At 41.9% G+C, this 27,111-nt stretch overlaps 1 protein-coding gene across 1 annotated transcript; it reads right to left on the reverse strand.

Annotated features, from left to right (window-relative positions):
- Positions 1-12,317: 12,317 nt before the first annotated feature.
- On the reverse strand, positions 12,318-25,877 carry LOC138753183 (anterior gradient protein 3-like). The gene is made up of 7 exons (XM_069915823.1): positions 25,739-25,877; positions 23,444-23,507; positions 21,701-21,753; positions 20,657-20,733; positions 19,806-19,869; positions 14,479-14,562; positions 12,318-12,546 (listed from the first exon to the last, which is right to left on the reverse strand). The coding sequence occupies exons 1-7, from the start codon at positions 25,836-25,838 to the stop codon at positions 12,497-12,499; spliced, it is 492 nt and encodes a 163-aa protein (XP_069771924.1). The 5' UTR covers positions 25,839-25,877; the 3' UTR covers positions 12,318-12,496.
- Positions 25,878-27,111: the final 1,234 nt, after the last annotated feature.

Raw genomic sequence — 27,111 nt, forward strand, 5'->3', positions numbered from 1 at the left:
CCACCTGGTGAAGGCAACTTTACCAAGCATCTTCATCATCTTATCTACCTGTGTCAACATTTCAGGGAACTATGTGTGTACCCCAAGACTTCTGTTCTACAATGCTCCCTATGGTGGAACTTGCAGGAAACAGATGCTTAGACCTGACATTCCATCCCAGCAGCCTCAGGTCTTCCTATTGCCATTTTAATTTGCCATTCCATTCTCATTCTGACTTCTCTGCCTGCACTGTTATATGAGGCCCAATGTAGATCTGCAGAATATCACCTCATCTTCCAGCTGGACAAGTTGCAATCTTTTGTAATATTTAAGAAGGTGCCAGATAGATACATGAATATGTAGGGAATAGAGGGATATGTGTCAAATATAGACATCAGAGTTTTACTTTAACTTGGGCATTGTGTCATGTGCAGATACATGGTCTGAAGACCCATTTCCATGCAGTATTGTTCGATGTTCTATATTTCAGACTCAACATCAAATTCTACCACTTCAAGCAACTTACCCTCTCTGTTTAGCCATAGAATTCTTCATCGTGGAAACAGGTTCTTTGGTCCAACTTCTCCTGCTGACCAAGCCAATCCCAATTGCCTGCAATCAGCCCATAACCCTCTAGATCTCTCCTATTTCCATACTTTTAACTGTTACAATTGTTCCCATTTCTATGACTTCCTCTGGCAACTTTTTCAAAATACCAACCACTGGATGAAGCAAGGTGACGGTGCAGACCAGGTCTGCTGTATCGTTTCTCAGCTACAGTTGCTGCAAATGAAATATAGATGCTGGAGCCATACCCACCTTTTAGTTCTAAGAAGTTGGACATTGGTCTGTAGTGATTCGCACGATGAAAGGGAGAGCACGAGGTGGAGTTGATTTGTGCGGATGCTGCGGATTCACGAAGGACTCAATCGTGAAAGAAATTGGAGCCTCGGTTACAGCCTAGCGGAAGGGTTGGTCCATTGTGCCATGGTGGCTGGTGGTTTTCAGACTTCTTCAGGTCACTGTTAGGGTTCCTCGTATCGAAGGATGAGGACTGAAGGTGGAGCAGCAGAGCCGGTGGGGCATCCAGGTGCGACTGGGAGGGATGCGGAGCCGTACTTGGATTGAAGGACTCAGAGACGTTCCACCCTGGGCCTTTTGGTGACAATAGACTCTGGAGGTTACTTTGTCTGAACCTCGTGGCGGCTGATGGTGGAGTCTGGGAAGCTCCGTGAACGCGCGGTGTATACTCTCCCTAATGCCAGTTTACTTAATAACATTTAATCTGCAGTGGCCTTGAAGATTAGGGGAAGCATTCTTCTCCATGTGAATGGTGTTGTCACAACCTGACTTACTGTACCATGTCTAGACTCTAGTAGCTAATCATGTAGTACTGTATTGGTAGGCAGTTTTTGTAACTGTGGGCTGAGTTTTGTTGCTAGTTTTATTAGACAATGACAAAGAATCTGATATGTGAAGAAGTTACCCTTCAGGTTTATTTTTTTCCTCTCACAAATCTATTTCTTCTAATTTTTTCTAATTTCTACCTTGGGAAAAAGACTATGACTCTACCTACCCTCCATGACTGTTACAAACTAACAACCCTCTTAATTTTGTTCCGGACTAAAGGGACTTTGTTAGCATTAACAAAGGTATAGCAATAGAAAATTCACCAGGCAATGGCAAATTCAAAATAATAGTTTTTATTAAACAATTCTTATTTATCTCTTTTTTTCTTTGGCTTGGCTTCGCGGACGAAGATTTATGGAGGGGGTAAAAAGTCCACGTCAGCTGCAGGCTCGTTTGTGGCTGACAAGTCCGATGCGGGACAGGCAGACACGATTGCAGCGGTTGCAGGGGAAAATTGGTTGGTTGGGGTTGGGTGTTGAGTTTTTCCTCCTTTGCCTTTTGTCAGTGAGGTAGGCTCTGCGGTCTTCTTCAAAGGAGGTTGCTGCCCGCCAAACTGTGAGGCGCCAAGATGCACGGTTTGAGGCGTTATCAGCCCACTGGCGGTGGTCAATGTGGCAGGCACCAAGAGATTTCTTTAGGCAGTCCTTGTACCTTTTCTTTAGTGCACCTCTGTCACGGTGGCCAGTGGAGAGCTCGCCATATAACACGATCTTGGGAAGGCGATGGTCCTCCATTCTGGAGACGTGACCCACCCAGCGCAGCTGGATCTTCAGCAGCATGGACTCGATGCTGTCGACCTCTGCCATCTCGAGTACTTCGACGTTAGGGATGTAAGCGCTCCAATGGATGTTGAGGATGGAGCGGAGACAACGCTGGTGGAGGCGTTCTAGGAGCCGTAGGTGGTGCCGGTAGAGGACCCATGATTCGGAGCCGAACAGGAGTGTGGGTATGACAACGGCTCTGTATACGCTTATCTTTGTGAAGTTTTTCAGTTGGTTGTTTTTCCAGACTCTTTTGTGTAGTCTTCTAAAGGCACTATTTGCCTTGGCGAGTCTGTTATCTATCTCATTGTCGATCCTTGCATCTGATGAAATGGTGCAGCCGAGATAGGTAAACTGGTTGACCGTTTTGAGTTTTGTGTGCCCGATGGAGATGTGGGGGGGCTGGTAATCATGGTGGGGAGCTGGCTGATGGAGGACCTCAGTTTTCTTCAGGCTGACTTCCAGGCCAAACATTTTGGCAGTTTCCGCAAAGCAGGACGTCAAGCGCAGAAGAGCTGGCTCTGAATGGGCAACTAAAGCGGCATCGTCTGCAAAGAGTAGTTCACGGACAAGTTTCTCTTGTGTCTTGGTGTGAGCTTGCAGGCGCCTCAGATTGAAGAGACTGCCATCCGTGCGGTACCGGATGTAAACAGCGTCTTCATTGTTGGGGTCTTTCATGGCTTGGTTCAGCATCATGCTGAAGAAGATTGAAAAGAGGGTTGGTGCCAGAACACAGCCTTGCTTCACGCCATTGTTAATGGAGAAGGGTTCAGAGAGCTCATTGCTGTATCTGACCCGACCTTGTTGGTTTTCGTGCAGTTGGATAATCATGTTGAGGAACTTTGGGGGACATCCGATGCGCTCTAGTATTTGCCAAAGCCCTTTCCTGCTCACGATGAGGTCAACAAAGGTGATGTAGAGTCCTTTGTTTTGTTCTCTGCACTTTTCTTGGAGCTGTCTGAGGGCAAAGACCATGTCAGTGGTTCCTCTGTTTGCGTGAAAGCCGCACTGTGATTCTGGGAGAATATTCTCGGCGACACTAGGTATTATTCTATTTAGTAGAATCCTAGCGAAGATTTTGCCTGCAATGGAGAGCAACGGGATTCCCCTGTAGTTTGAGCAGTCTGATTTCTCGCCTTTGTTTTTGTACAGGGTGATGATGGTGGCATCACGAAGATCCTGAGGCAGTTTTCCTTGGTCCCAACAAAGCTTGAAAAACTCATGCAGTTTGGCATGCAGAGTTTTGCCGCCAGCCTTCCAGACCTCTGGGGGGATTCCATCCATACCTGCTGCTTTGCCACTTTTCAGTTGTTCGATTGCCTTATATGTCTCATCCAGGGTGAGAACCTCATCCAGCTCTAGCCTTAGGGGCTGTTGAGGGAGCTGGAGCAGGGCGGAATCTTGGACTGAGCGGTTGGCACTGAAAAGAGATTGGAAGTGTTCTGACCATCGGTTGAGGATGGAGATCTTGTCGCTGAGGAGGACTTTGCCGTCTGAGCTGCGCAGCGGGCTTTGGACTTGGGGTGAGGGGCCGTACACAGCCTTTAGAGCCTCGTAGAAACCCCTGAAGTCGCCAATGTCCGCGCTGAGCTGGGTTCGTTTGGCGAGGCTAGTCCACCACTCATTTTGGATCTCCCGGAGTTTGCGCTGAAGATGGCTGCATGCGCGACGGAAGGCTTGTTTCTTCTCTGGACAGGACGGCTTTGTAAGGTGAGCCTGGTGGGCAGCTCGCTTCTTTGCCAGCAGCTCCTGGATTTCCTGGCTGTTTTCGTCAAACCAGTCCTTGTTTTTCCTGGAGGAGAAGCCCAGTACCTCTTCAGTGGATTGCAGTATGGTAGTCTTCAACTGATCCCAGAGGGTTTCAGGGGATGGGTCCGTGAGGCGGGTTGCATCGTCGAGCTTTGCTTTGAGGTTTGCCTGGAAGTTTCCTCTCGCTTCGTCTGACTGCAGATTTCCAACATTGAACCTCTTTCTGGGGGCTTTATTGTTCCTGGGCTTTGGTTTGAAGTGAAGGTTGAGCTTGCAGCGAACCAGCCGGTGGTCAGTGTGGCATTCCGCGCTAGGCATGACCCTGGTGTGGAGCACATCTCGTTTGTCACTTTCTCGCACCAGGATGTAGTCCAGGAGGTGCCAGTGTTTGGATCGGGGATGCATCCAGGTGGTCTTAAGGCTGTCCCTCTGCTGAAAAAGGGTGTTTGTAATGACAAGCCGCTGTTCTGCGCAGAGCTCCAACAGGAGGCGCCCATTGTCGTTGCACTTGCCGACGCCATGCTTGCCCAGGATTCCTGGCCAGGTTTCTGAGTCTTTGCTGACACGAGCGTTGAAGTCGCCCAGGATGACAACCTTGTCGGCTGTAGGGGTGCGTTGGATGAGGTTGCGCAGGTCGGTGTAGAACTTGTCCTTTTCTGCTGGTTCCGCCTGGATGCGGAATTTATCTCTAAACTCTAAATTTAACCCCTGTGTGTGTGTGTGTGTGTGTGTGTGTGTGTGTGTGTGTGTGTGTGTGTGTGTGTGTGTGTGTGTGTGTGTGTGTGTGTGTGTGTGTGTGTGTGTGTGTGTGTGTGTGTGTGTGTGTGTGTGTGTTTTAAAGTCCCTCTCTGAAGAGTCAATTTTAAAACTTCACCATCATTTTAGTCTTGCTTGGTCTTAAATTTTCAGTTCAGAAATAATTATAGAGCACTTTTAAACATCATATCTTCAGACCTTATTAAACCCACATTTCTTTTGATGAATTGTCTTTTAGAGAAATTTTCCTTCATTAAGGAGTAACCATTTTCAAGGCACAAATGTAGCTCCTGTGAATACGATAATACAAGTCCTGTCTTTCCAGAAGGTCAAATCTTTTTCTTTTGAATAAAGACTTTGAAATCTGTATTCCCAAATGATGAAACTGCCCTCTTTATCTTAAAGAGACAGTTAGAAGTAGGCTTCTCTTTTGAAATCTACTTATTCTGTGTCCACTTTTTATTAGGAGTAATACAAATGCAGCTTTTCCCCCTCTGCAGAAAATATTTGCTACTGGTCAGTCCTATCTGCACAGGATGGTGAATTTCCTTAAACTGACCTCTTGTCTCAGATTTCAATAATATATTTCTTGCAAATCTCTCACATCACATGGTATGTGACTTCATTTCTGTCTTTGAAGTTCATAAGATCTTTTCACACAGATGTGTGATAAAAGCATTTAAGTCCTCTTACTCACAGAATCAAAGTAATTAACTATTGGATGGTTCTCTTCTGGTTTCAGGCCACCTGCCCACATGGACACAAAATAACTGTGCGCTTACACAGGTGCTTCTGAGATAACACCTATTGTTTTCAGTCTCTCAAAATCATCATAAATCTTTTCATCTCTTGGTTTCAACTCTAGAAGCAGCCATTCTGTCTTTCAAACTGACTTCTGTCTTCCATCTCAAAGAACCACGTGTGTTTAAAATGTTAATGTGTTGTCTTTGTGCCCCTGTAACCATCCAAAACTAACTTATTAAACAATATCAAGATAAAATATAGTTTTAACATTAAACTAGGGATTAACATTAACACAGATCCATTACAACGGCCTTCATCTCCTATGTTGCAGGGAGAAATGTCCCAAACCATCCAGTTGCTCCTTGCAATTCAAGCCTGCCAGTCCGACTACTAATTTTTTTCTAGTTGCACAGCATGGTCACAGACCCTTCTGGCCAACAAGCCTGTGCCACCCAAATACACCAATCAACCTACAAACCCTGTACGTTTTTGTAGGATAGGACGAAACCCAGGCAGACATGGGGAGAACAAGCAAACTTCTTGCAGACAGCGCTGGATTTGAACCTGGGTCCCCAGTACAGTAATAACATCATGCTAGCCACTGCATTCACCATGCCATGCCTCTCATGAATCCTTCTGCACCCTTTCCAGCTGACTGATATCTTTCCTAGATCCAGATCACCAAGAATGCACACAGTACTCCAATACTATCTCACCACTGTTCCTGCTCCTATATGTGTCAGGACTGGTCATTTTCACTTTTAGCCGTCCTGGCTATGAGTTTGGCTCAGCTTCATTAGCTGCTGGACACATCCCACATCCCTGCTTTCCATACTTTTTCATGCAATGTTTTATTTTTATCTTATTTCCCCAATTAATTTTTTGACTGGATGATATGTACAGCTTATCACCATATCAACCAAAGCCACTCTTCATCAAAGGTGTTCTTTTAGTCCTCTCTGTTCCTCCCCAGCCTCCCTGCAACTTATTTGTTCACTTATGTCAATCTGTTGAAGGACTTTCAACCTGAAGTATTAACCCCACTTCCTTTTTCATGGATATTGCCTAACCTCTCGAGTGCTTTTTGCATTTTCAGTTTTAATTTCAGATTTACACCAACTATAATTTTTGTATTTTAATTTACTGTTTAATTCGTTATCATTTTTCTGCCAGAAATCTGAACCTGGAAGAAATTCTCCTTTGATGTACCGTAAAACACTTTTTCTTAAAACGCACTTTCTCAGCTACATGTCTTTTCTCACCCAAGGTCCTCAATCCCATCTCATCTGATGTGGACTTCACTCCTCAAAACTCAGACCCATTCAGGATTCCAGATATCTTCAAACAATTCAGTCCACTTTATGCCACAGGTTGGTGAATGTCTCCTTTTGATGCCTCCTGGCAGCAATATCAACTTTGTTTTTCACTACATTTGGTGTAGATGACTTTCTTACTTCCTTTTAGAAGTGAAAGATCAAAAGATCCTATATGTCTTGACTTCCTATTTGTTTTCTCCACCTTCCGCTTACCCCATCTCTTTTCCATCCAAATTCCTGACTTCTTTTTCACCATCCTAATAAAGTCCTCGCTGATCTGAAACCATTAATTCTCAGCAGAAGCTTTTTCCCCCCTCTGTTTGATTATCATGATTTCAGAGTTCAACATGAGAGTGAACACTTCTTCCACACCTTTGTCTCTTTGACCAGGAGTCTTCACCCATTTTCTGAATTTCCAGTTCAACCTGGAACTATTCCTTTGGCCTCCTAACTCCTCTGACAGAAAACATTGCTAATGGGACACCAACCACCTTAACTTTCAGCACTCTGCACACAAAGAACTAATCCTCATATTTTCATCAAACCTGCTGGCAACCATGATGCTATTGTGGTCTGGTGAACTGAGGCCAAATGACAGCACTCAGGCACATAACTACCTCAAGTATATGATCCCACTATGGTGCATTAGCCCATTGTTTTACAGACAGTCACTCTGCAACCCCACATAGTTCACTCATACTTCTTGTCAAAGACCCACAAGCATGGCTGCCAAGCAAACTTGTTATTTCAGCCTGCTTTTGCCCACTTATTTCTTGCAGCCTTCTATTCTCCCTTGGTCCTGCCCCTTCGCAATTGCATGGATGACATTTCTGATACCTTCTGCTGCTTAGTTTTGAGTTCCCTGGTCCTATGGAAACACACAATCCTGCATTGAGATGGTCTGATTGACACCTTGAACCAAGGATCAAGAAGTTGCCTTTTAGTACCCACCCATTTACCTGACTGAACAAGTTCCAATAGTAAACAAGTTTTCTTTAGCACTTGTCTCTTTCTTCCCATTAAACATCTAGCCATTGGAACTCATCCAAGCTGTGCCTAACTTTCTATGGGATACATGGAACAGTCTTTCAGTATTACCAACCACACACCCCCAACAGCTATTTTGGCACAGGAATGACAACATCAGTGCTGCTTCCTTCTGTCTTAATTTCAACAATTTAGTTCCTTGGCAACCCAGACCTCACCCAATCAGTGATATTGCCTTTGTACAATAGACCCAATTTACTATTCAAAACTTACTTATTATCTCTCTTCTCTTGTTCTGATGAAGAGTCCTCAACCTGTAACGTTAAATCTTTTTCTCATTTTCTTATTGAAAGATTTTAGAATATGTTCTGTGCTATTATGCTTTACAAAAAAGTGAATAGTGTTGTAGAAAACACTCACAGTCTGAAATCATTTGCTTTGCATATAAAGACTGAGATGGCCAATTTTCAGAATCTTATTGCCATTCAGTGAATTTTGACAAAATGCCAAAGATCCATCAATCATAAATCTCTTGATTTTAACCATTTTATTGATGGAAAAGATCCATTTTCTGGAAGCACTTTGGTGCAGCAGATTATAGCGATTGGATACAGGACAGCAAGTGATTAAAAGAACACAAACACACCCTTGAAAAAAATTCAAAATAGGAATATACTTAATGATGCTTAGGCATGATAAACACGCTGATAATAACAATGAAATGAGAGATATAAAATAATTACTTTTCCAAATGATTTGTGTCCACATATTAAAATGAGTGAGGGAAAAGATGCCGGATACATAAAATGGAAATAGCACCAATTTATCAAGGGTCATGTCAACAAAGTTTTTGTCATACAGCTAGCAAGTTTACTGCAGGACAAGAGCAAATTTTCAGCCATGGTCACAGAGGATCTTTCATCAACATCTCTAGCTTTGTTCTTTTTTTTATGACCAGTGAGTGCTTTGCAGTCCCATTAGTTGCTACACCACCATGAAGAACTCGTACCGAGCCATACCACAACCGCATTTCGGCGAGTCCGATTACCTGGCTGTATTTCTACTCCCAGCATTCAACCGGAGACTGAAGACCTTTGCACCAATGGTGAAGGTGGTTAAAGTATGGCCGAGGGAGGAGGACGAATGTTTGCAAGACTGGTATGAATCGGTGGCCTGGAATATAGTCAATGAATGTGCAACAAGTGCCACCAATTTCATCAAGACCTGCGTGGATGAGTATGTGCCCACGTTCAAATACAGGATGTTCCCCAACTGTAAGCCCTGGATGAATCAGAGAATTTGCAACCTGCTGAGGGTGAGAAGAAGGGCATTTAAGGCCAAGGATTGGGATCTTTACAAAAAGTCCTTGTACGACCTGTAGAAGGCCATCTCTGAAGCAAAGTGGCTATTCCAGAGGAAGCTAGTGACAGAGACAGATACATGCAAGCTATGGCAGGGAGTGCAGGCCATTATAGTCTGCAAAGCAAGGGCGAAAAATATAGATGGCTGTGATGCTTCACTACCCGATGAGCTGAACACTCTATGTTCGGTTTGAGAATAAGAACCAAATTCTACCTACTAGAATCTGTGAAAAGGTTGAAGACCCTGTGATATTTGTCTCTGAGGGTGATGTCAGAACAGCATTCAAGAGGGTGAACCCTCACGAGGTGTCACGCCCTGACGACGTACCTGGCAAGGGACTGAAAATTTGCTCCAACCATCTAGCCGGAGTGTTCACGGACATTTTCAACCTCTCATTGCGGCAGTCCTAAGTTCCCACCTGCTTTAAAAAGGCATCAATCATCCCAGTACCCAAGAATAGTGCGAGTTGCCTCAATGACCACACAAAGATTCAAAGCAAGCAGTCAAAGGCTTTATTAATCAGAAAACCCAGACATGCCTCTACATGCTGCTGGCTCATGTCCAAGGCAGGTATGAGGGAGGAGACTAGGGCTCTCAGCCTTTATTAGGGGATCTTATGGGGAAGAGCTACAGGCACAGAAGGCGATCCAGCCTGCCCAGTCCAGTGAGGACATGCCCACAGTACCATGTTCCACCACATTCATCCCTCCTTTTCTTTTGAATGAAGTCTGGCGGGGCGATACGGGGCAATGTCCATTGGCACAAGTCTTGTAATTCATTCAGTTCATAGGTTCAAGGACCTCTTGCCACTGGGTTACGGGCATCTCTTTTGACTTGAGGGCCAAAAGGACTGCCTTCCAGATCATACCATTCTCCCTCTCCACCTGCCCTTTCCTGTGGGTGTTGTAGCTGGTGGTTCTGCTCGTAGCTAAGTACCTGGAAAAGAAGTATTGTCGCAACTCCTCACTCATGAAGGTGGATCCCCAGTCGCTATGAACATAACTGGGGTACCCGAACAGAATGAATACTGTGCAGAGTACTTTAATGACAGTGGATATGGTCATGTCATGGCAGGGGATGGCGAATGGGAAACATGAGTACTCGTCCACGATGCTCTGGAAGTAGATGTTCTGATTTGTGGATGGGAGGGGCATCTTGAAGTCCATGCTGAGACGTTCAAAGGAGTGAGAGCCCTTGATGAGTTGGGTTCTCTCCGGTCTGTAAAATTGTGGCTTGCACTCCGCACAGACTGGGCAATTGGGAGTCAGCTCCCTGACTTCCTTCACTGAGTAGAGGAGGTTACGGGCCCTCACAAAATGGTAGAGCCTTGTGACCCCAGGTGGCAGAGGCTATCATGGAGGGCCTGAAGGCAATCAACTTGCACCCTGGCTCAGGTTCCCCTGGATAGGGCATCGGGTGGCTCATTGAGCTTGCCTGGCCAGTACAAGATCTCATAATTGTAGGTGGACAGCTCAAATCTCCACCTTATTGGTAAGCATAAAAGCAACAGCTCTCTGGTCTGTCAGCAGGGTGAATGGTCTACTGGCCAAGTAGTGGCTCCAATGGCACATGGCCTCCACTATAGCCTGTGCTTCCTTCTCATGGCAGAGTGCCTGCATTTGGGGCCATAGAGAATGCAGGAAAAAATGCCACTGGCCTGCTTGCTTGGTTCAGTGTGGCAGCCAGAGCAAAGTTGGAGGCATCACTTTCCACTTGGAATGGGATGGATTCATTAATGGTGTGCATCCTCATCTTTACAATCTCGTCCTTGATGCCCTTGAAAGCCTGATAGACCTCCGCCAACGGGGGAAAGGTCATAGTTTTCACTAGCGGTTGGGTCTGCATAGTTGGTGTTCCATTGGGCATAATACAAGAAGAGCCCCAAGCACATTTTTAAATCCTTGGGGTTCTGTGACAGGTAATTCCGGAAGGGATCCCATGCACTTGGGGTCAGGGGCGATGACACCATGCTCCACCAGGATTACCAGCTGCTTGGTGCTAAACATGCATATTTTCTTATTGTAGTGGTGGCCAGGAACCTCTGCAGGTTCTCGTCATGTTCCTTCTGGTCATGACCGCAGATGGTGACATTGCCCATATATAGATACATAACCTTTAGTTCATTGTCATCCACCATGTGGTCCATTACCCTTTGAAATACTGACACCCAATTTGTGAGGCCAAATGGGACCTGTAGGAAAAGATTGAGTCGACCATTGGCCTCAAACAACATGTACGGACAGTCGTTATGGTGAATCAGGATTTGGTGGTATGCCAATTTGAGATCTATGGTAGAGAAGAATATACTTGACAATCTTATTCACCATATGCAGGGCACAGGGTAGGCACCCAGTAAGGTGAACCAGTTGATGGTCTGACTGTAGTCTATCACCATCCAGTACTTCTCCCCACTCTTCACCACCACTACTTCCGCCCTCAGGGACTGCTACTCAGTTCTATTATGCCCTCCCCCAGCAGCTGCTCCACCTCCATCTTAATGAATTCCCTGTCCTCGGGGCTGTATCACCTGCTCTTCATGACCACAGGTTTGCAGTCCGGGGTGAGGTTTTGGAACAGTAGAGGCAGAGGGAGCTGGATGGTGGCCAATCTGCAGGTTGGGACCCCAGCCCAGTGTTTAGGTGAGTGATTGGGACTCTTTGGGGGAGGGGCCTCCCAAAATTGGTTATTACTGACAGTAAGGGGGTGGGGGGTGGGGGCCATCAAACTGCATCAACACACCCTATGCTGGCATTGGAAATCCGGCCCCAATATGATGGGTGTGCAGAAGTGCGGCATCTCCAGCAGTTTGAAGTTTTTATATTTTGTTCCCCCCACGGTTAGGGTCATTGTGCAGCTCCTGTGGATTTCTGCATAGAGGGATTTGGGAAGGGAGGAGAGAATGAGGGAGTCATGGAGGGAGAAGTTCCATGAGGAAGGCAGAGAGGGGAGAAGAGGGGAAGATGTGTCTAGTGGTAGGTTCATGTAATAGGTGGCAGAAATGGCAAAGGATGATATGTTGAATGAAGAGACTGTGGGGTGGTAGGTGTGGCCAAGGGGAATCCTGTCCTTGTTGCACATGGGACAGAGGGGGCCAGGGCAGATGTGCAGGTAATGGAGGATATGTAGGTGAAGAAATAAAATGTTGTTCCATCTTCCTTTGGGGAAAATTTATTTTATATTACCATTTTTTGACATGAAAAAAGCCAAAGTGCTCCAATTATGATCATTCAAATGTTTATTTATTAATCCATCATGCAATTGAGCACCTTTTAAATCAAAACTTTCATATTAAGGCATTGTGTACAGTTTATATATTTCTTGCATATTGGCTTTGAGATTAGTAACTCAAATGAAGTTGTTCACATCAAGAAATAAAATTCTGGCTAGCCTCCCTCGGGGTAATACAAGTACAGGTAGTGTTGTTCTTCTTTGTTATAGCTCAGATGCTAGCAAACGCTTTGCCTTCTTCATGTTCTGAATCACTGTAAAATGAAAAATAACGTGAATGAAATTATCAACTAAGTTCTATGGATATAATTGCCAGAAACTGAAAGAATCGTACAAAAGAACAAACTTAATGTGCCGTGACTATTGCACTTTTCAACAGTTTGACCACAGTAAAAACAAAATCTGCAGATGCTGGAGTTTTGTTGAACAAGATTCTTCTTGGCAGCACGGTTGGTGTAGCAGTTAGCACAATGCTTTTATAGCTCCAGCGATTGGGACTGGGGTTCAAATCTCGCACTGTCTGTAAGGAGTTTGTACCTTCTCCCTGTGTCTGTGTGGGTTTCCCCCAAGGGCTCTGGTTTCCTTCCACTGTTCTAAACATACTGAGGTGTATTTAATTGGGTGTAAATTGGACAGCACGGACTCGTGGGCCAAAATGGCCTGTTACCTTGCTATATGTCTAAATTTAATTTAAAAATTAAAAAAAGGTGTGAAATATGAAAGCCTGCAGTTAAATAAAAATCATACACTGTCAATATGAGGCAACCCACAAATTAAAGGAACAACACTTCATTTTCCATCTGGGCACCTTCCAATTGAAATAAAACGACTCCTTTCACAGAGCCAAACCATTCCCGCCCTCCCCCTCCTCCTCCCCCACCTTGATGAAAAGGTCAGGTCCAAAACATCAGTTGTATCTTTGCCTCCTTTGGAGGCTGCGAGACCTGCTGAGTTCCTCCAGCTCCTCTGTGCTTTTTGATAAAACACAAATACACAAAAGTGCTGGAGAAACTCAGCAGGTCACACAGCATTCCTTATGTAGCAAAGATAAATAACGAACATTTTGGGTTTGAGTCTTTTGTCAAGATATAATCAAAAATGGTGGGGGTGGGTGGGAGGAGCAGATAGAGGAGTATAGGCCCACAAACATATGTCATATGAGTGGAAGGGCAGAAGAGCAAAGAGCTGGAAAGTGATAGGGGAAGGGGTAGAATGGAGAGGGAATGGGGTTGGGAACCTTTCGGAAAGGAAACAGAGAGATAAGGTAAAAGAGAGAGAGAGGGAATGGGCCTAATGAAAACAAGAGGCGTCGATGTGGATGGACGCTCAGATGGAATATTAGGTGTTGTTCCTCCAATTTGTGTATGGCCCTGGTTTGGCAGTGTATGAAACCATGGACAGACACGCCAGTATGGGAGTGATGTGTGAAAGTGAAATGGTTGGCTACTGCGAGATCCCGCTATTGCAGGGGTGCTCAACAAAATGATCTCTGCAGCTTTTGGAATCTGGAATCTGTTTGATCGTGCACATCTCAATATTTAGTCCAAAATGATAAAATCCTGAATTATCATGGACTTCTTTTTGCAATTTGTTTATTTTGTAGTATTAATCTACTCTGAGCTCGTTTAATCGTGCTGCTGATTTTGGAGAATAAATTTGAAGAATTCCCAATAATTTTATTTTTGGCTAAGGTTTGCAGATTCTTCAATGATTATTGACCAATTAGCAACATTCTCTTAAAAAGTAAATATGTATTACTCACAAAGGAAATATTTACTTCAGGCCATACTATTGTATGCATGTTATAAATTTCTCTCAACAATCTCCATTTTGTTATTATAGAAAATATATAGGCTGAACATCCATCATTTTTATTGATGAATTCCAATCGCTTTTACTGACATGCTTAGTCAGAATCATTAATTTTGGTAGAAACTGATAAATATTCAAACAATAACACTATTGTCTTACAAATCTTTCTCTTTCTGTAAAACATGGACTTAGATTCACAAACTCTGTAACTATACAAAACATTTTTTTTGCTGAATATTGCAAAAAAATGGCATATAACTTACAGCAGACAAATTATTGAAAAAAAGTAGCTCAATGAATTTCCAAAACCTTTTGAATCTGGATCACAGATTTCAATAATTTCTGAAATTCCAACCAAGGTGCTTTAGACTTACAGATGTTAATATCTTGAGGTTCATATGTATAGAGCCGGTTTGAATACCTCCCTCCAATATCTGCTCTTACAGTCAAGGAAGGATCTATGGAAAACAAAATGAAATGCAATTAACTCATTGATCTGAAGCAAAAAAACAAACTGCTGGGAACACTGAGTGGTTTGAGTAGAATCTGTGGAGAAAAAGAATTGGAGACATTTTGGGTTGAGATCAGACATCAGCAAGCTTGTTAGTTCTGAATTTGAAGGGGGCTGCATTGAAATGCAAAAACTAGCACGTAATCAATGCATTTGTCTAATTTAGATAAGTTTAATCAATAATTAGACATCTTCCTGCCTGTTAATGTTAGTAATAGACAGACAGTAATAGACAGGAAATTCAGGGAGACAGTCACTCCCCAAAGGTTAGGAGGGAGGTAGTTGGGTGACTATTAGGAGAGAGAAGGGGAATAGGCAGGCCATGCAGAGTACCCCTGTGGCTGTTCCCCTCAATAATAAGTGTACTGTTTTGGATACTGTTGGAGGGGATGATCTATCAGGGACAAGTTGTAGAGGGAACATCTCTGGCACAGAGTCTGGCCCTTCGGATCAGAAGTGAAGGTAGGAGAAGAGGAGAGCTATGGTGATTGGGGTTTTGTTAGGCAAATTGATAAGGGGCTCTGTGAACAAGATCAAGGCTTCATGATGGTATGTAACCTCCCAGGTGCCAGGGTCAGGGACATCTCTGATCGAGTTCGCAGCATTCTGGTCCACGAGGGGACCAGTGACAGATTGGAGAGGGAATGAGGTCATGAAGAGAGAATATTATGAGTTAGGAAAAAGTTAAAAAACAGAGCACCAAGGGTGGTAATCTTGGGATTGCTGCTTGTGCTATGCACCAGAGTGGGTAGGAATAGGAAGTTGTGGCAGATGAATGCATGGTTGAAGAGATGGTGCAGGGGTCAAGGGTTCAGATTTATGTATCATTATGGTCTCTTCTGGAGAAGGTCTGACCTGTACAAAAGGATGGGCTGCATTTGAACTAGAAATGGACCAATATCCTGGAGCATAGATTTGCTTGAGGATTTAAACTAGTTTGGCAGGGGGGTGAGAACCAGAATGTGAGTGCAGAGAATAAGGCAGCAGGTCAAATTTGGCATGATGCAATGTGTTCTGAGCTTGTGAGCAAGGTCAGACAGGAGACAAAACATAAAAGGTTAGAGGGTTTTAAATGTATCTGTTTCAATGCTGGGAGTATTAGGAAGAAAGATGAACTCCGATGTTGTGGCTGTTCCAGAGACTTGGTTGGAGGAAGGGCAGGATTGGCTAATGCAGGTACTGGGGTTAAGGTGCTTTGAAAGGAAGAAGATGTGAGGGGGTGGTGGGAGTAGCATTACTGGTCAGGGATAGTATTATAGCTCCAGAAAGAGAGGATGTAGCAGAGGGAGTGTCCACTGAGTCAGTGTGGATGGAAGTCAGAAATAGGAAGGAAGCTATCTCTGTGCTGGGAGTAGTCTATAGGCCCTCAAATCGCCCTCGGATCACCAAGGAGAAGATAAGCAGGCAGAATTTGGAATGGTGCAGGAAATACAGGGTTTTTGTTATGGGAGACTTCAACTTCCTTAATAATGATTGGCATTTCTTGACTGCAAGAGGAATAGATGGGGCTAAATTTGTCTGGTGTGTCCAAGAAGAAGTATATGGACCAGCCGATGAGAGGAGAGGCCATATTGGATCTAATAGTGGGTAATTAACATGGTCAGGCAGTGGACCTCTCAGTAGGGGAGCAGTTTTGTGAGAATGATCACAACTCCCTGAACTTTAGCATAGCTATTGATAAGAATAAATGCAGACAAAATGTGCAAGTGTTTAATTAGGGAAAGAATAATTGCGATGGGTTGAGGCAGGGACTAGAAAGAGTAAATTGGAAACAGATGTTCAAGGGTTAAAAGTTAGAACTAATGTGGAGGAAATTTAGGGACCACTTGTGTTGGGTTCAGGATAGGTTTGTCTCACTGGGACAGGGAAAAGATGGTAGGAAAAGGGAACTATGGCTGATGAAACAGGTGATGAGTTTAGTCAAGAGGAAGAAAGAAGCACTCATCAGGTTTAGGAAGCAGGGATCAAGAGAAGAACATGGTGCCAGGAAGGAACATAAGAAAGGACTTAAGAGAGTTCAAAGGGGGCATGAGCAGGTCTTGGCATGTAGGATTAAGGAGAATCCCAAAGGGTTCTATGCATATGTGAAGAGAATTAGGATGAGAATGAAGGTGGGTTCATTAAGGATAAAGGAGGCAACATATAGCTAGAGGAGGAGTAGGTTGGGGAGGTCCAAAATGAATACTTTGCTTCAATATTCACAGAGAAAAGGACCTTGATCAGGGTGAGGTTGGAATAGACAGGCTTGTGTACTGGATGATATTGAGATTAAGGAAGAGAAGTGTTGTATCTTCATAAAAACAAGATTGATAAGTCCCCAGAGCTGGATGTGATACACCCAAGGTTGCTGTGAGAAGTGAGGGAAGAGGTAACTGGGGCAGTAGCTATGATCTCTGAGTCCTCTTTGGCCATTGGGGAGGTGCTGAGGATTGGAGAATGACAAATGTGGTCCCCTTGTTTAAAAAAAGTAATAGGGAAAATTCTAGGAATTATAGACCAGCGAGTCTTATGTTAGTGTTGTGTAAACTATTGGAGAGTATTCTTATGGATGGGATCTATTAGCATATGGAGACGTACAGTCTATTTAAAGGATAGTCTGTATGGTTTTGTTATGGGAAGGTCATTTTTCATGAGCCTAATTGAGTTTTTTGAGGAGGTAAGAAAAGAAATTGATGAGCGTAGGGCAATAGATGCGGTTTACATGGATTTTAGTAAGGCATTTTACAAGGTTCCCCATGAGAGACTTGTTCAGAATGTCACGAGGCATAGAATCCATGGAACTTTGGCTGTGTGGATAAAAATTGGGTTGCATGTAGAAAGCAGAGTATAGTAGTGGATGGAGAGTATTCTGCCTAAAGGTCAATGACTAGTGGAGTTTTGTAGGGATCGGTTCTGGAACCCCTGCTCTTTGTAAATTTTATAAATGACCTAGACAAATAGGCAGAAGGATGGGTCAGTAAGTTTGCAGATGATATTAAGTTTGGAGGAATTGTGGTTGGTGCTGAAGATGAGTTGGGCAGAAAAGTAGCAGATGGAGCTCAATCTGGTAAGTGTAAAATGATGACTTTTGGAAGGTCAAACCAGAAAGCTAAGTATAGGGTTAATAGATGGATACTTAAGTGTGTGGATGAACAGAGGGACCTTGATGTCCAAATCCATACATCTCTCAAGGTCACCACATAGGTTGATATGATAATTAAGAAGGCCTATGGGATGTTGGGCTTCATTAATAGGGGGTTTAAGTTAAAGAGTCAAGAGGTCAATTTTTAACTCTACAGATTTCTAGTGAGATGCACTTAGAGCATTATGTTCAGTTCTGGTCACCTCATTACAGGAAGGATGTGGAAGCTATAGGGAGGATGCAGAGGAGATTTACCAGGATGTTGTCTGGATAGGAAAATAAGTCTTATGAGGTAAGGTTACCAGGACTGGGATTTTCTCTTTGAGAGGAGACTTAATAGAAGTCTACAAAATTCTGAGAGACATAGATAGTGTCTTTATCCCAGGGCAAGAATAAAAAAAAACACCTGAGAACATATGTGTAAAGTGAAGGAAGGGAAGTTTAGGGGAGATATCAGTTGTAGGTGCCTGGAATGCCTTGCCAGGGATGGTGGTGGAGGCTGAAACATTAGGGGTATTTAAAATACTCTTAGACAGACACATAGATGGAAGAAAAATAGAGGCTCATGAGGTAGGGAGGGTTTAGTACTTTTTTTTAAGGAATGTATGGGTTGTCATGAAGGCCGAAGGGCTGTACTATGTTGTAGTGTTCTATGTTCTATATGAAATTCAACTGGACAACTGATTAAGGCTACAGATATTAAGAAGGCATGTTGTTATATGAAATACAATTGGAGAAAGCACACAATAAATTATATGTCCCCAGACCTTGATTTCTTGTTCTTTAACTTGGTAAAATTAAAGACAGGGAATTTAGTGTTTCCACTTTATGCCAGATTCAACATGTTGAAACATTACATTGGTAAACCATACAGTGTAGCGGCTAGTGCAATACAATTGCAGCGCCCGTGACCTGGGTTCTAATCTGTCACTATCTATACCGAGTTTGTACGTTCTCCTGTGTCCATGTGGGTTTTGTCCAGGTACTTGGGTTTCCTCCCACATTCCAAAGGCGCATGGGGTTAGTAGGTTAAGTGGTCACATGGATCTATTTGGGCGGTGCAGCTCATGGGCTCGAAGAGCCTGTTACCATGCAGTTTCTCTAAATTATATAATCAAAATTACAAATCTTTGAAGTTACAATGGGTTGGAATTACTCTGTGTTGTAACGGCTATACCTATAGACCAGCCACATCAAGAGAGCAGTGCACAACTAACTCAGAAGAGAAACACAAAACCTGCAGGTAATGGAATCTTGAGCAAACAATGAAAAGCTAGAGCAACTCAAAGGGTCAGGCAGCATCCATGGAGAGAAATAGTTAACATTTTGGGACAGGACTCTTTGTGGAGACTGAAGTAGGAGAGGGTAGAGAAAATAGGGAGGGAAAAGGCTGAGCAATGGGAAGAGGTGATAGACTATTAGACAGAAGGTAGACCAGTGGAAAAGGGAAGGGAAGAAGAGAGAAAAGTAAGAACAGAGAAGGTAAAGAAGAGATGGAAACAGAGGAATCAGATAGAGGTGAGGTTACCTAAAATTAGAAAAATTCAATTTGATTTTAACATTTCATTCAGATGATGCCATCTTCAACAGAGTAACTCCCTAAGTACTAAATGGTGTAGCTGGTCACATTTCTGGAATTGTCTTGATCTATGTCTTGAACTACAGGCATAGAGATAAAAGTCTTATTCACAGATGATCCATCTTGAATCACTTCCCCTGCAGCCAATAAGAAAAATTGCAACACTAAAGTGGAGAGAAAAGTGACTGCAGATGTTGGAATTTAAAGGGGGAAAAAACTCAATGGGTCAGCCAGCATCCATGGAGGAAAATGGACAGTTGACGTTTTGGACGGAAACACTACTTCAAGCCAGCATTGAAGCACTGCTGTTTTAGCTAATTCTTAGAAATAGTATGCCATTTTACAAGGTCTAACTCACTCTGTTTCATTATGCAATGAATTAAAAAAATAATACATAATAAACTCACATTTGGAAATTATCTTTATAAACTTTGATGCAGCAGAATTCTTAGCATTAAATGATGATTCTACAAAAGTTTCAAATGCTTACCTATAAAAATAATCCGGGGCACATATTTACCATCTGGCGCAAGGTTCTTGTCATTGGTTTCATGCTTACAAAACAAAAAGAAATGAAGAACTGAACATGTGCAATGAAATCATTACGAACTGAGAACTAAAACTCATGTATCTATTGTTGAACTCATAACTTTCTGAACAATATTAATGCTGGGAGAACTAAGACATTAATACAATTTTTATACAGAAGGATGTAGATTAGAGAGACAGATTCCTCTTTTAATTCTGTTTTTCACAAAGATGCTTCTTACGTAATCCCTCATAATTTATTCTCAATTATGTGAGCTTAAAATCAATAGCACCGACAATAAAATAGGAAAATTTTGGAGTGGCTCTTCATTAAATCATGCTTCTGTCCTTGTTCCACTTCCTTTCTACAATAGCATCACATGGAACGGTCCACTCACTTTTCTTAATTTCATGGATTATTTCATCTTCTATTACATGCATTCAATCTGTTTCACCAGATTGCAACTCAACCGGCTAAATGCAACACCATTAATCAAACTGAGAGATGAAAAAGCTTACAGCCTACTTTGGAATTAAATATGATTAAAAAGACCCATTTGAGTTTAGTAATAATGTTAACTTTTTAATCAGATTTACAGTCTTACATTTAAAAAAAAATGCAAGCTTTTGATGCAGGGTTGAATTTTGAAACTATCCACTTGCATTCTCTCAGATTTTGAAACTATGATATTATTCAGCAGAAAATAGCTTTTAAAATGATTTTACAATGTTTTCTCTCTCTTTGAACAAACACAACTGTAAATGTAAGCATATGATCATTTTTAATGTAAATAAAGCCAGATTAATGCTTACCATAAGATTTAACATGATGAAATCTTTGTCAGCCATCTCCTGGATTTCTCTACTTGCAGCAAAAGCTTCTTTCAGTGCTGAAGAAGAACAATAATTATATAGTTTTGCTTATTTATAGTAAAGAGGAAAGCCCTTGTGGCTTTCTGAAGTCAATGAATTATGAGAGAGAAAGAGAGAGAGAGAGAGAAAGAGAGAGTATGAGGATTGAGAAAAGGAGCTCAGAATTCATTATACTCTTGTACAAATCATCAGTGAGACTACATTTAGAGCACTGTGTGCAGTTCTGACTACCCAGCTAACAGAAGGCTCTCTGTGCTGGAAAGAGTACAGAAAAGATTCATAAGAATGTTACATGGACTGGAGTAATTACTTACAAGGAGAGATTAGATAGACTGTTTTTTTTTAAATCTGGAGTGTAGGTGACTGAGAGTTGTCCTTATTGAGGTATACAAAATTATAGAGGGCATAGGTAAGGTAACAGTTTACTCACCAGTGTAAGAGAGCCTAAAATTAGTGGGCATAGATTAAAAATGAGTTGGAAATTTTTGAAAGGGGACTTGAGGGGTAACTTTTTCACACAGTGTTGTGGGGATGTGGAATGAGTTTCCATAGGAAATTGTAGAAGTGGGTATAAGACATTTGGACAGGCACATGGACAGGAATGGTTAAGAGGGATATTGGCTAAATGGGTCTAGATCTGATTGCCAGGTCGGTTGGCATTGATGAGATGGGCTGAATGGGGTTTTCTTGTGCCGTATAACTCTATGACAATAAATGGGGATTCAAATTGTTATTTTATAGGTTTTGTTTAAATAAAAAACAACAATGAAAGCATGCTCATTTGGCAGAGTTTCCCTTCACTCTTAATTAAATTCAGGGCAACCTTTTATATCAGACATGGGGTTCATAATGACCAACATCTATAAAGCTCATTTAAAGTGTTACATGCAAATGCTCAGCAACCAAGCAATGTTGATTGTGCAGAAGATAAAATGAAATGACTAAGAATAAGATGTAAGAATTTCACAGGACCACAACATTTACCTTTACAGTATTTACATTCTTCCAAGTGATGGATGATCATTAACGGCTTGTTGCTGAAATAGCAAATAATGTATAAATCAAAATAGGAATCAGAAATATCCATCATGGATAAAGCCTGGTTCATGTGTCTGCTGCGGAACCTGTTTTCTAGACATTCCTTCCCCTTTCTCCCTCTGCTGTGTACAGGTTTTTTGCTAAGTTGGATCCTTGTCCTGTCAGATGTATGCTGGGCATTGGGTGCAGAACAATGGTTAAAAAAAAGCAGTAAATTAGGGAGAATAATTTATTGGAAGGTTTAGTCTAAATGACCACTACCCCCAACAGAGAAACATGCCTTTGCCAGTGATAGTCAGGTTTTTTTTAATATATAGGTTGAGAAGAATCCAAAGCAGTAAACTGCAAGGATCTGGGAGCACTCAGCTTAGAACAGCAATGGACTTTTGAATTATGGCGTTCTCTCCCAGCTGATTGATTGATGGACTAGAACCTTTGTGCTATTGTTAGTAACTTGGCCTGGAGTTGGATAGATCTCAGAAATGGGAGTTGGCATTCACTGTCAAAAACTCCTCCTTCCAGAGGCTGCATCATTTTACCATCTCCTTTCCTTAGGTTCTTTTGAGTTGAATCTTTTACTGGGTCACCTCATCAGAATAGTCTTCAAATCAGAAGAAGCTCCGGAGATGGATATTAAATAATTTTATCTCTAAAAGAGTGGGCTTGTCTCATCGCTACAGATCTGGAGTTTCCTTGCTCATCCTGATTTTCATCTGGTAGCCATTAAGGACAGTAATGTTATTGGGATGCCATCAGGAATAGTGACACAGCTAATAAAGTTGCTATCTCACTGTTTCAGTGACTGACATTCAATCCTAACTGAGGTGTTGCCTGTCTGGAGTTTGCATGTCCTCTAGCTAGCTGCATGGGTTTCTTCTGGATGTTCGTGTCTCTCCCACATTTCAAAATTGGGGTTGCTAGGTAAATTGGCCACTAAAGCTAGCTGCATGGGTTTCTTCTGCGTGTTCGTGTCTCTCCCACATTTCAAAATTGTGGGTTTCTAGGTAAATTGGCCACTAAAGCTAGCTGCATGGATTTCTTCTGGGTGTTCGTGTCTCTCCCACATTTCAAAATTGTGGGTTTCTAGGTTAATTGGCCACTAAAAATTGCACAAGCATTGATGTGAGTGGTCGAGTCTGGGACAGTTGATGGGAATTTATGGCGGGATGAATAGAATGGAATACGTGTAAACCATGGGGACTCAGTAGGTTAAATGGCTTGTTTCTCTGCTAAAGACCACTGACTGTGAATAGGTCATAAGGTTCTATTGAAGGAAACAAGGCTGAATCTTGGGGGAATTACAGTTAAGAAGCAGAAAATACCAAATCACAGTAAATTTACCACACAGAAATATATGTGATGATGCAAATGCAGCATCCCTTCTGGTCTTCTCATAAATGTTTTGTTGTGGTAGCCAAACAGCATTTTGGAGAGAGCTAATCAAGTAGTCACAGTTCTAGGGTGGAAAGCATTTAGCACAAAATGACCTGGTTGCAATATATCCAGTCATCCTCGGACTTTAAACACTATTGCTGTCTCAAACGGATACAGCTTTTCTATGAAGCTTCCAAACATTAACCCTGAGTAGTTTCAATTTTCTTCCAAAGTTTTATTCTATATAAAAGCAATTCTAATTAGTTCTGAAAACATAAATATTTTTCATTGTTGCTAAATAGTGGAATTTGTTACCTTTTCTTTGATTTAAATAGCCCCTCTTCATAGGTCTGAACCCATGTTAAATCGTCGCCCCAGCCTAAAACAATAATACACATAACAATGTTAGGATGAAACACAAAAACAGAAAATGCTGGAAAACTCAACAGATCAGGCAGCATCTTAAGAAAGAAACCAACTAGTGTTTCTGGCCTATCAGTTTTTCTCCTCCATGGATGCTGATTTGAGATTACCACAATTTTCTGGGGAATCCCACCCCCCCCCCCGCCCCCATATTTCAAGTATCTGGTGTTTTATTATCATTTACTGTTAGTTTTTAATATTCAGATTAAACTGTTTCTGTTAACTAGAATTGGACATCATATGAAAACATTAATTGCTCATTTGCATAGAAGAATTATAGAAACTGTGGGATATGTGTAGTAGCCATCAGCTTAAACACACAATCAAGTATTATCTTTACATGATGAAAACGTCTGCTTCCACCATCTTTTCAGGCAGTAAGTTCTCAGTCTTCAGCCTCCTTTGGGTGAAAAATATCCATTTGTTTTACCCCTCTAATTAACTCTTCAAGAAATTACTTTAAATTGCCTGCTCTTTGCCCAGGAAAATTGCAATATATTCTGACCAGGCCTCCAATGAATTAATTATGTCAGTAAAGTTTCCCGTTCAGCTCTTCTGTTCCAAAGGGACAAATTACAATGCAAGATTTGTTTCAAAAGTAGTTGGAAGAAACAAAATAAGTATCAACACATAATGCTTAATTTCACAGTCAGAGTGATTGACACTTATACCCATGAGGGAGAACTTAAAATGTCATGTCAATGTTGTTGGCTAGTGCATAACATTTCTGGAGAAACTCAGCAGATCTCACAGCATCCATAGTCATAAAAGGCAGTCCACACTTTGGGTCTGAACCCTCATTCAGGATTTCCAATAAAAAGTGGAGGGGGGGGGGGTGGGGGGAGAAGAAAGATGAAGAACACAGGCTAATGCTTAAAAATTAATAGGTGGATGCATGTAGGAGGGGAAAATAGAAAAAAAGCTGAGGAATGAGAGTGGGAGAGGGCTAAGAAATGTTGATCTCTGATAGAAGGAGGAAAGGGAAGGAGATGGGGAGCTGAAATAAGGGAGCAGAGGGATGAGGGAAAGGGAGAGAATGGGGAGGGAGAAGATTAAAGGAGTCAGTATTGATGCTGTCTGGATGAAGACTGCTGAGACAAAATTTGATGTACTGTTCCTCCAATTGGTGGATGGCCGTGTCATTATGGTTGCTACCCAATGTGTGACTGCGGCAACTTCACTCCATTCAAGTGAGGAAGGCAAACATAACCCCCCAAATATTTTGACAACAAATTCTGTCCTTTGTTTATGAAGCATGAAAGGGCTGTGGTACAGCAGTGAGGATTTATACAAAGGCACAGCTGAAAATAAAACTGAAAATTTATTGAAATTTATAGAAATAAATCTATAAAAGAGCAGTGATGAACTGGTTTACGAAAATGTCCAGGGGAAGCATATTTTTGAAGATAGTCTTTTTATTTTGGAATTGTGCTCACTCGCTATTTTCAAGATTGCTCCGTGACAAAATTGAGCACTACCTAAAAAAATGCCTTTCCCTCGCCACTGCCGCAAGATACCTGAGCGTGCAACTAACTTAATCCTAACTGTCAAATGTCAAGTCTTGTTTCCCATTCTCATTGGTTACGCGCTACTGAATTGCCTCTAACTGTGGCCAGGAGTCCCTGAGAAGGAATTAGATAAAGGCAGTGGTTCTAAACCTACTGCTTTAAGTAATCCCTTACTAAACATAGAGCACCTCTGGCATTGGCATTTTGAGGTTAGTAAGGGATTACTTAAGGAGGTATACAAGTGGAAAAAAAAAGGTTGAGAACCACCGGATTAAGGTTTTGATTTTCAATCATGCAAAATAGTATCTTCTTTATAATTTTTACATTTAGACATAGAGCATGGTCACAAGCCCTTTTGGCCCATGAGCCCATGCCACCCAATTACACCCAACTGACCCACAGCCCCCGGTATGTTTTGAAGGGTGGGAGGAAACCAGAGCAACTGAAAGAAACCCACGCAGGCATGGGGAGAGCTTACAAACTCGTGGGATTCGAACCGGTGCCGATCGCTGCTGCTGTAACAGCATTGCACTTACTGCTATGCCAACCATGCTGCCCTAACTGGAATTACACATTATTTTTGTGGTCATGGTCAATGCACAGTTCTTTTAACTTTGAAGAACCACAGGAAAAATAATTCTTTATTTCTTTCAAAATGAATTACATAAATATCACTTACCTCTTGACAGTGTCTGTGGTGGCCTTTTTTTAATTGCTGTGGCTGGATTGGATGTCAAAGCAAACAGGAAGATAATTGCAGAAATAAATATTGGAAGCATTGTTTTTTTTAAGACTGTAATTGTAATTTTGAATGTTCTGCAAATCGGCAAAACAAACTAAACAGAGATGCCACTGCAAACCTTATTCGGATTTCCTGTCTTATTTGTAACTGGAGCGAAGTGCAAAGTTTATGAAGTTAACCATCTATTTATGCAAGGTGAATAGGCAATCTCCTCATTAAAAAAAAGTAGTTCCCATGGCAACCTTGTGACGTTTTGCTGGAGTATAATTTAAACCTATTCATTTGAACTTTGCTACCTTATCTTGATATCTTTTGGAATGATACTTTCTCCAAATTATTAATAGGGAGTTGGAGTTAGGAAAAAAAGGTGCTTCCTCATTCATCTACAATCTTGCACTTATTTTGAATTCTATTCCATGTGAGCAAAAATCTATGTTAGGTGTACTTGGAATGTTGGCATAGAGATAAACATCTACCAATAAAAAAGTTGAACATTCATTTCAAAACTTCAGAAAAATGACCTGGCTCAATTCTATTCATGTTGGATTTAAGTTAATAACTGAATTTCATTTTATCTGTTTGTTTATTATACAGATAAATGATACTGACTTTAAAATTTGAAATCCACAAAATTCATCCATGCTGTTCCTTTGTATTATTTTAGTATCTATTGCATTAAGCCTCTAAAGTTTCTGTTCATCAAATAAATTTAGATTGTTATCAGTGTATTATCATATGCAAATTTTAGTGCAGAAGCAAAATCAAACAATTTCGGAGAGAGTGTAATGGACAAATTGAAGCAAATATGACAAAAGTAAATTGATGCATGAAGAGGAAAGAGGTAAATATGATGAGGCTTTTGTGTAGTTTGCTTCATACAGAGTTCCGGGAGTTTCTTTAAAATTTAATGGCCCAGTTTTTACAAGGAAATGCCAGCATTTCTGATCACCCAACCTAAATATCATGTTTATGTGTGCAAACATGGATGCCACTGGGAATGATTTGTCAGCTTGTAATGTGCGTCGAAAGAACCAAAGACTTGTTGATCCAAACCGAGGCTTTTATTAACTAAAAGACTGGAGCATATCACAAGTAGGTCAACTAGTCCAGAATGACCTGGTCTGGCTAGGAGCAATCCTTTAAGACCTGCCAGTAGGTGTGGCTACACTCTCAGCCAATCACAGTCACCCTACACTACCATCTGTACATATGTACATATACACATTGGTGATAGAATCTGTACTATCACACAGCTTATGTAATAATTCCTTAGCATTTACATTAGTGAATCTAACCAGGCACAAGGAAAG

Source organism: Narcine bancroftii, chromosome 1 (genome assembly GCF_036971445.1).
Source record: "Narcine bancroftii isolate sNarBan1 chromosome 1, sNarBan1.hap1, whole genome shotgun sequence".
Lineage (NCBI taxonomy): Eukaryota > Metazoa > Chordata > Chondrichthyes > Torpediniformes > Narcinidae > Narcine > Narcine bancroftii.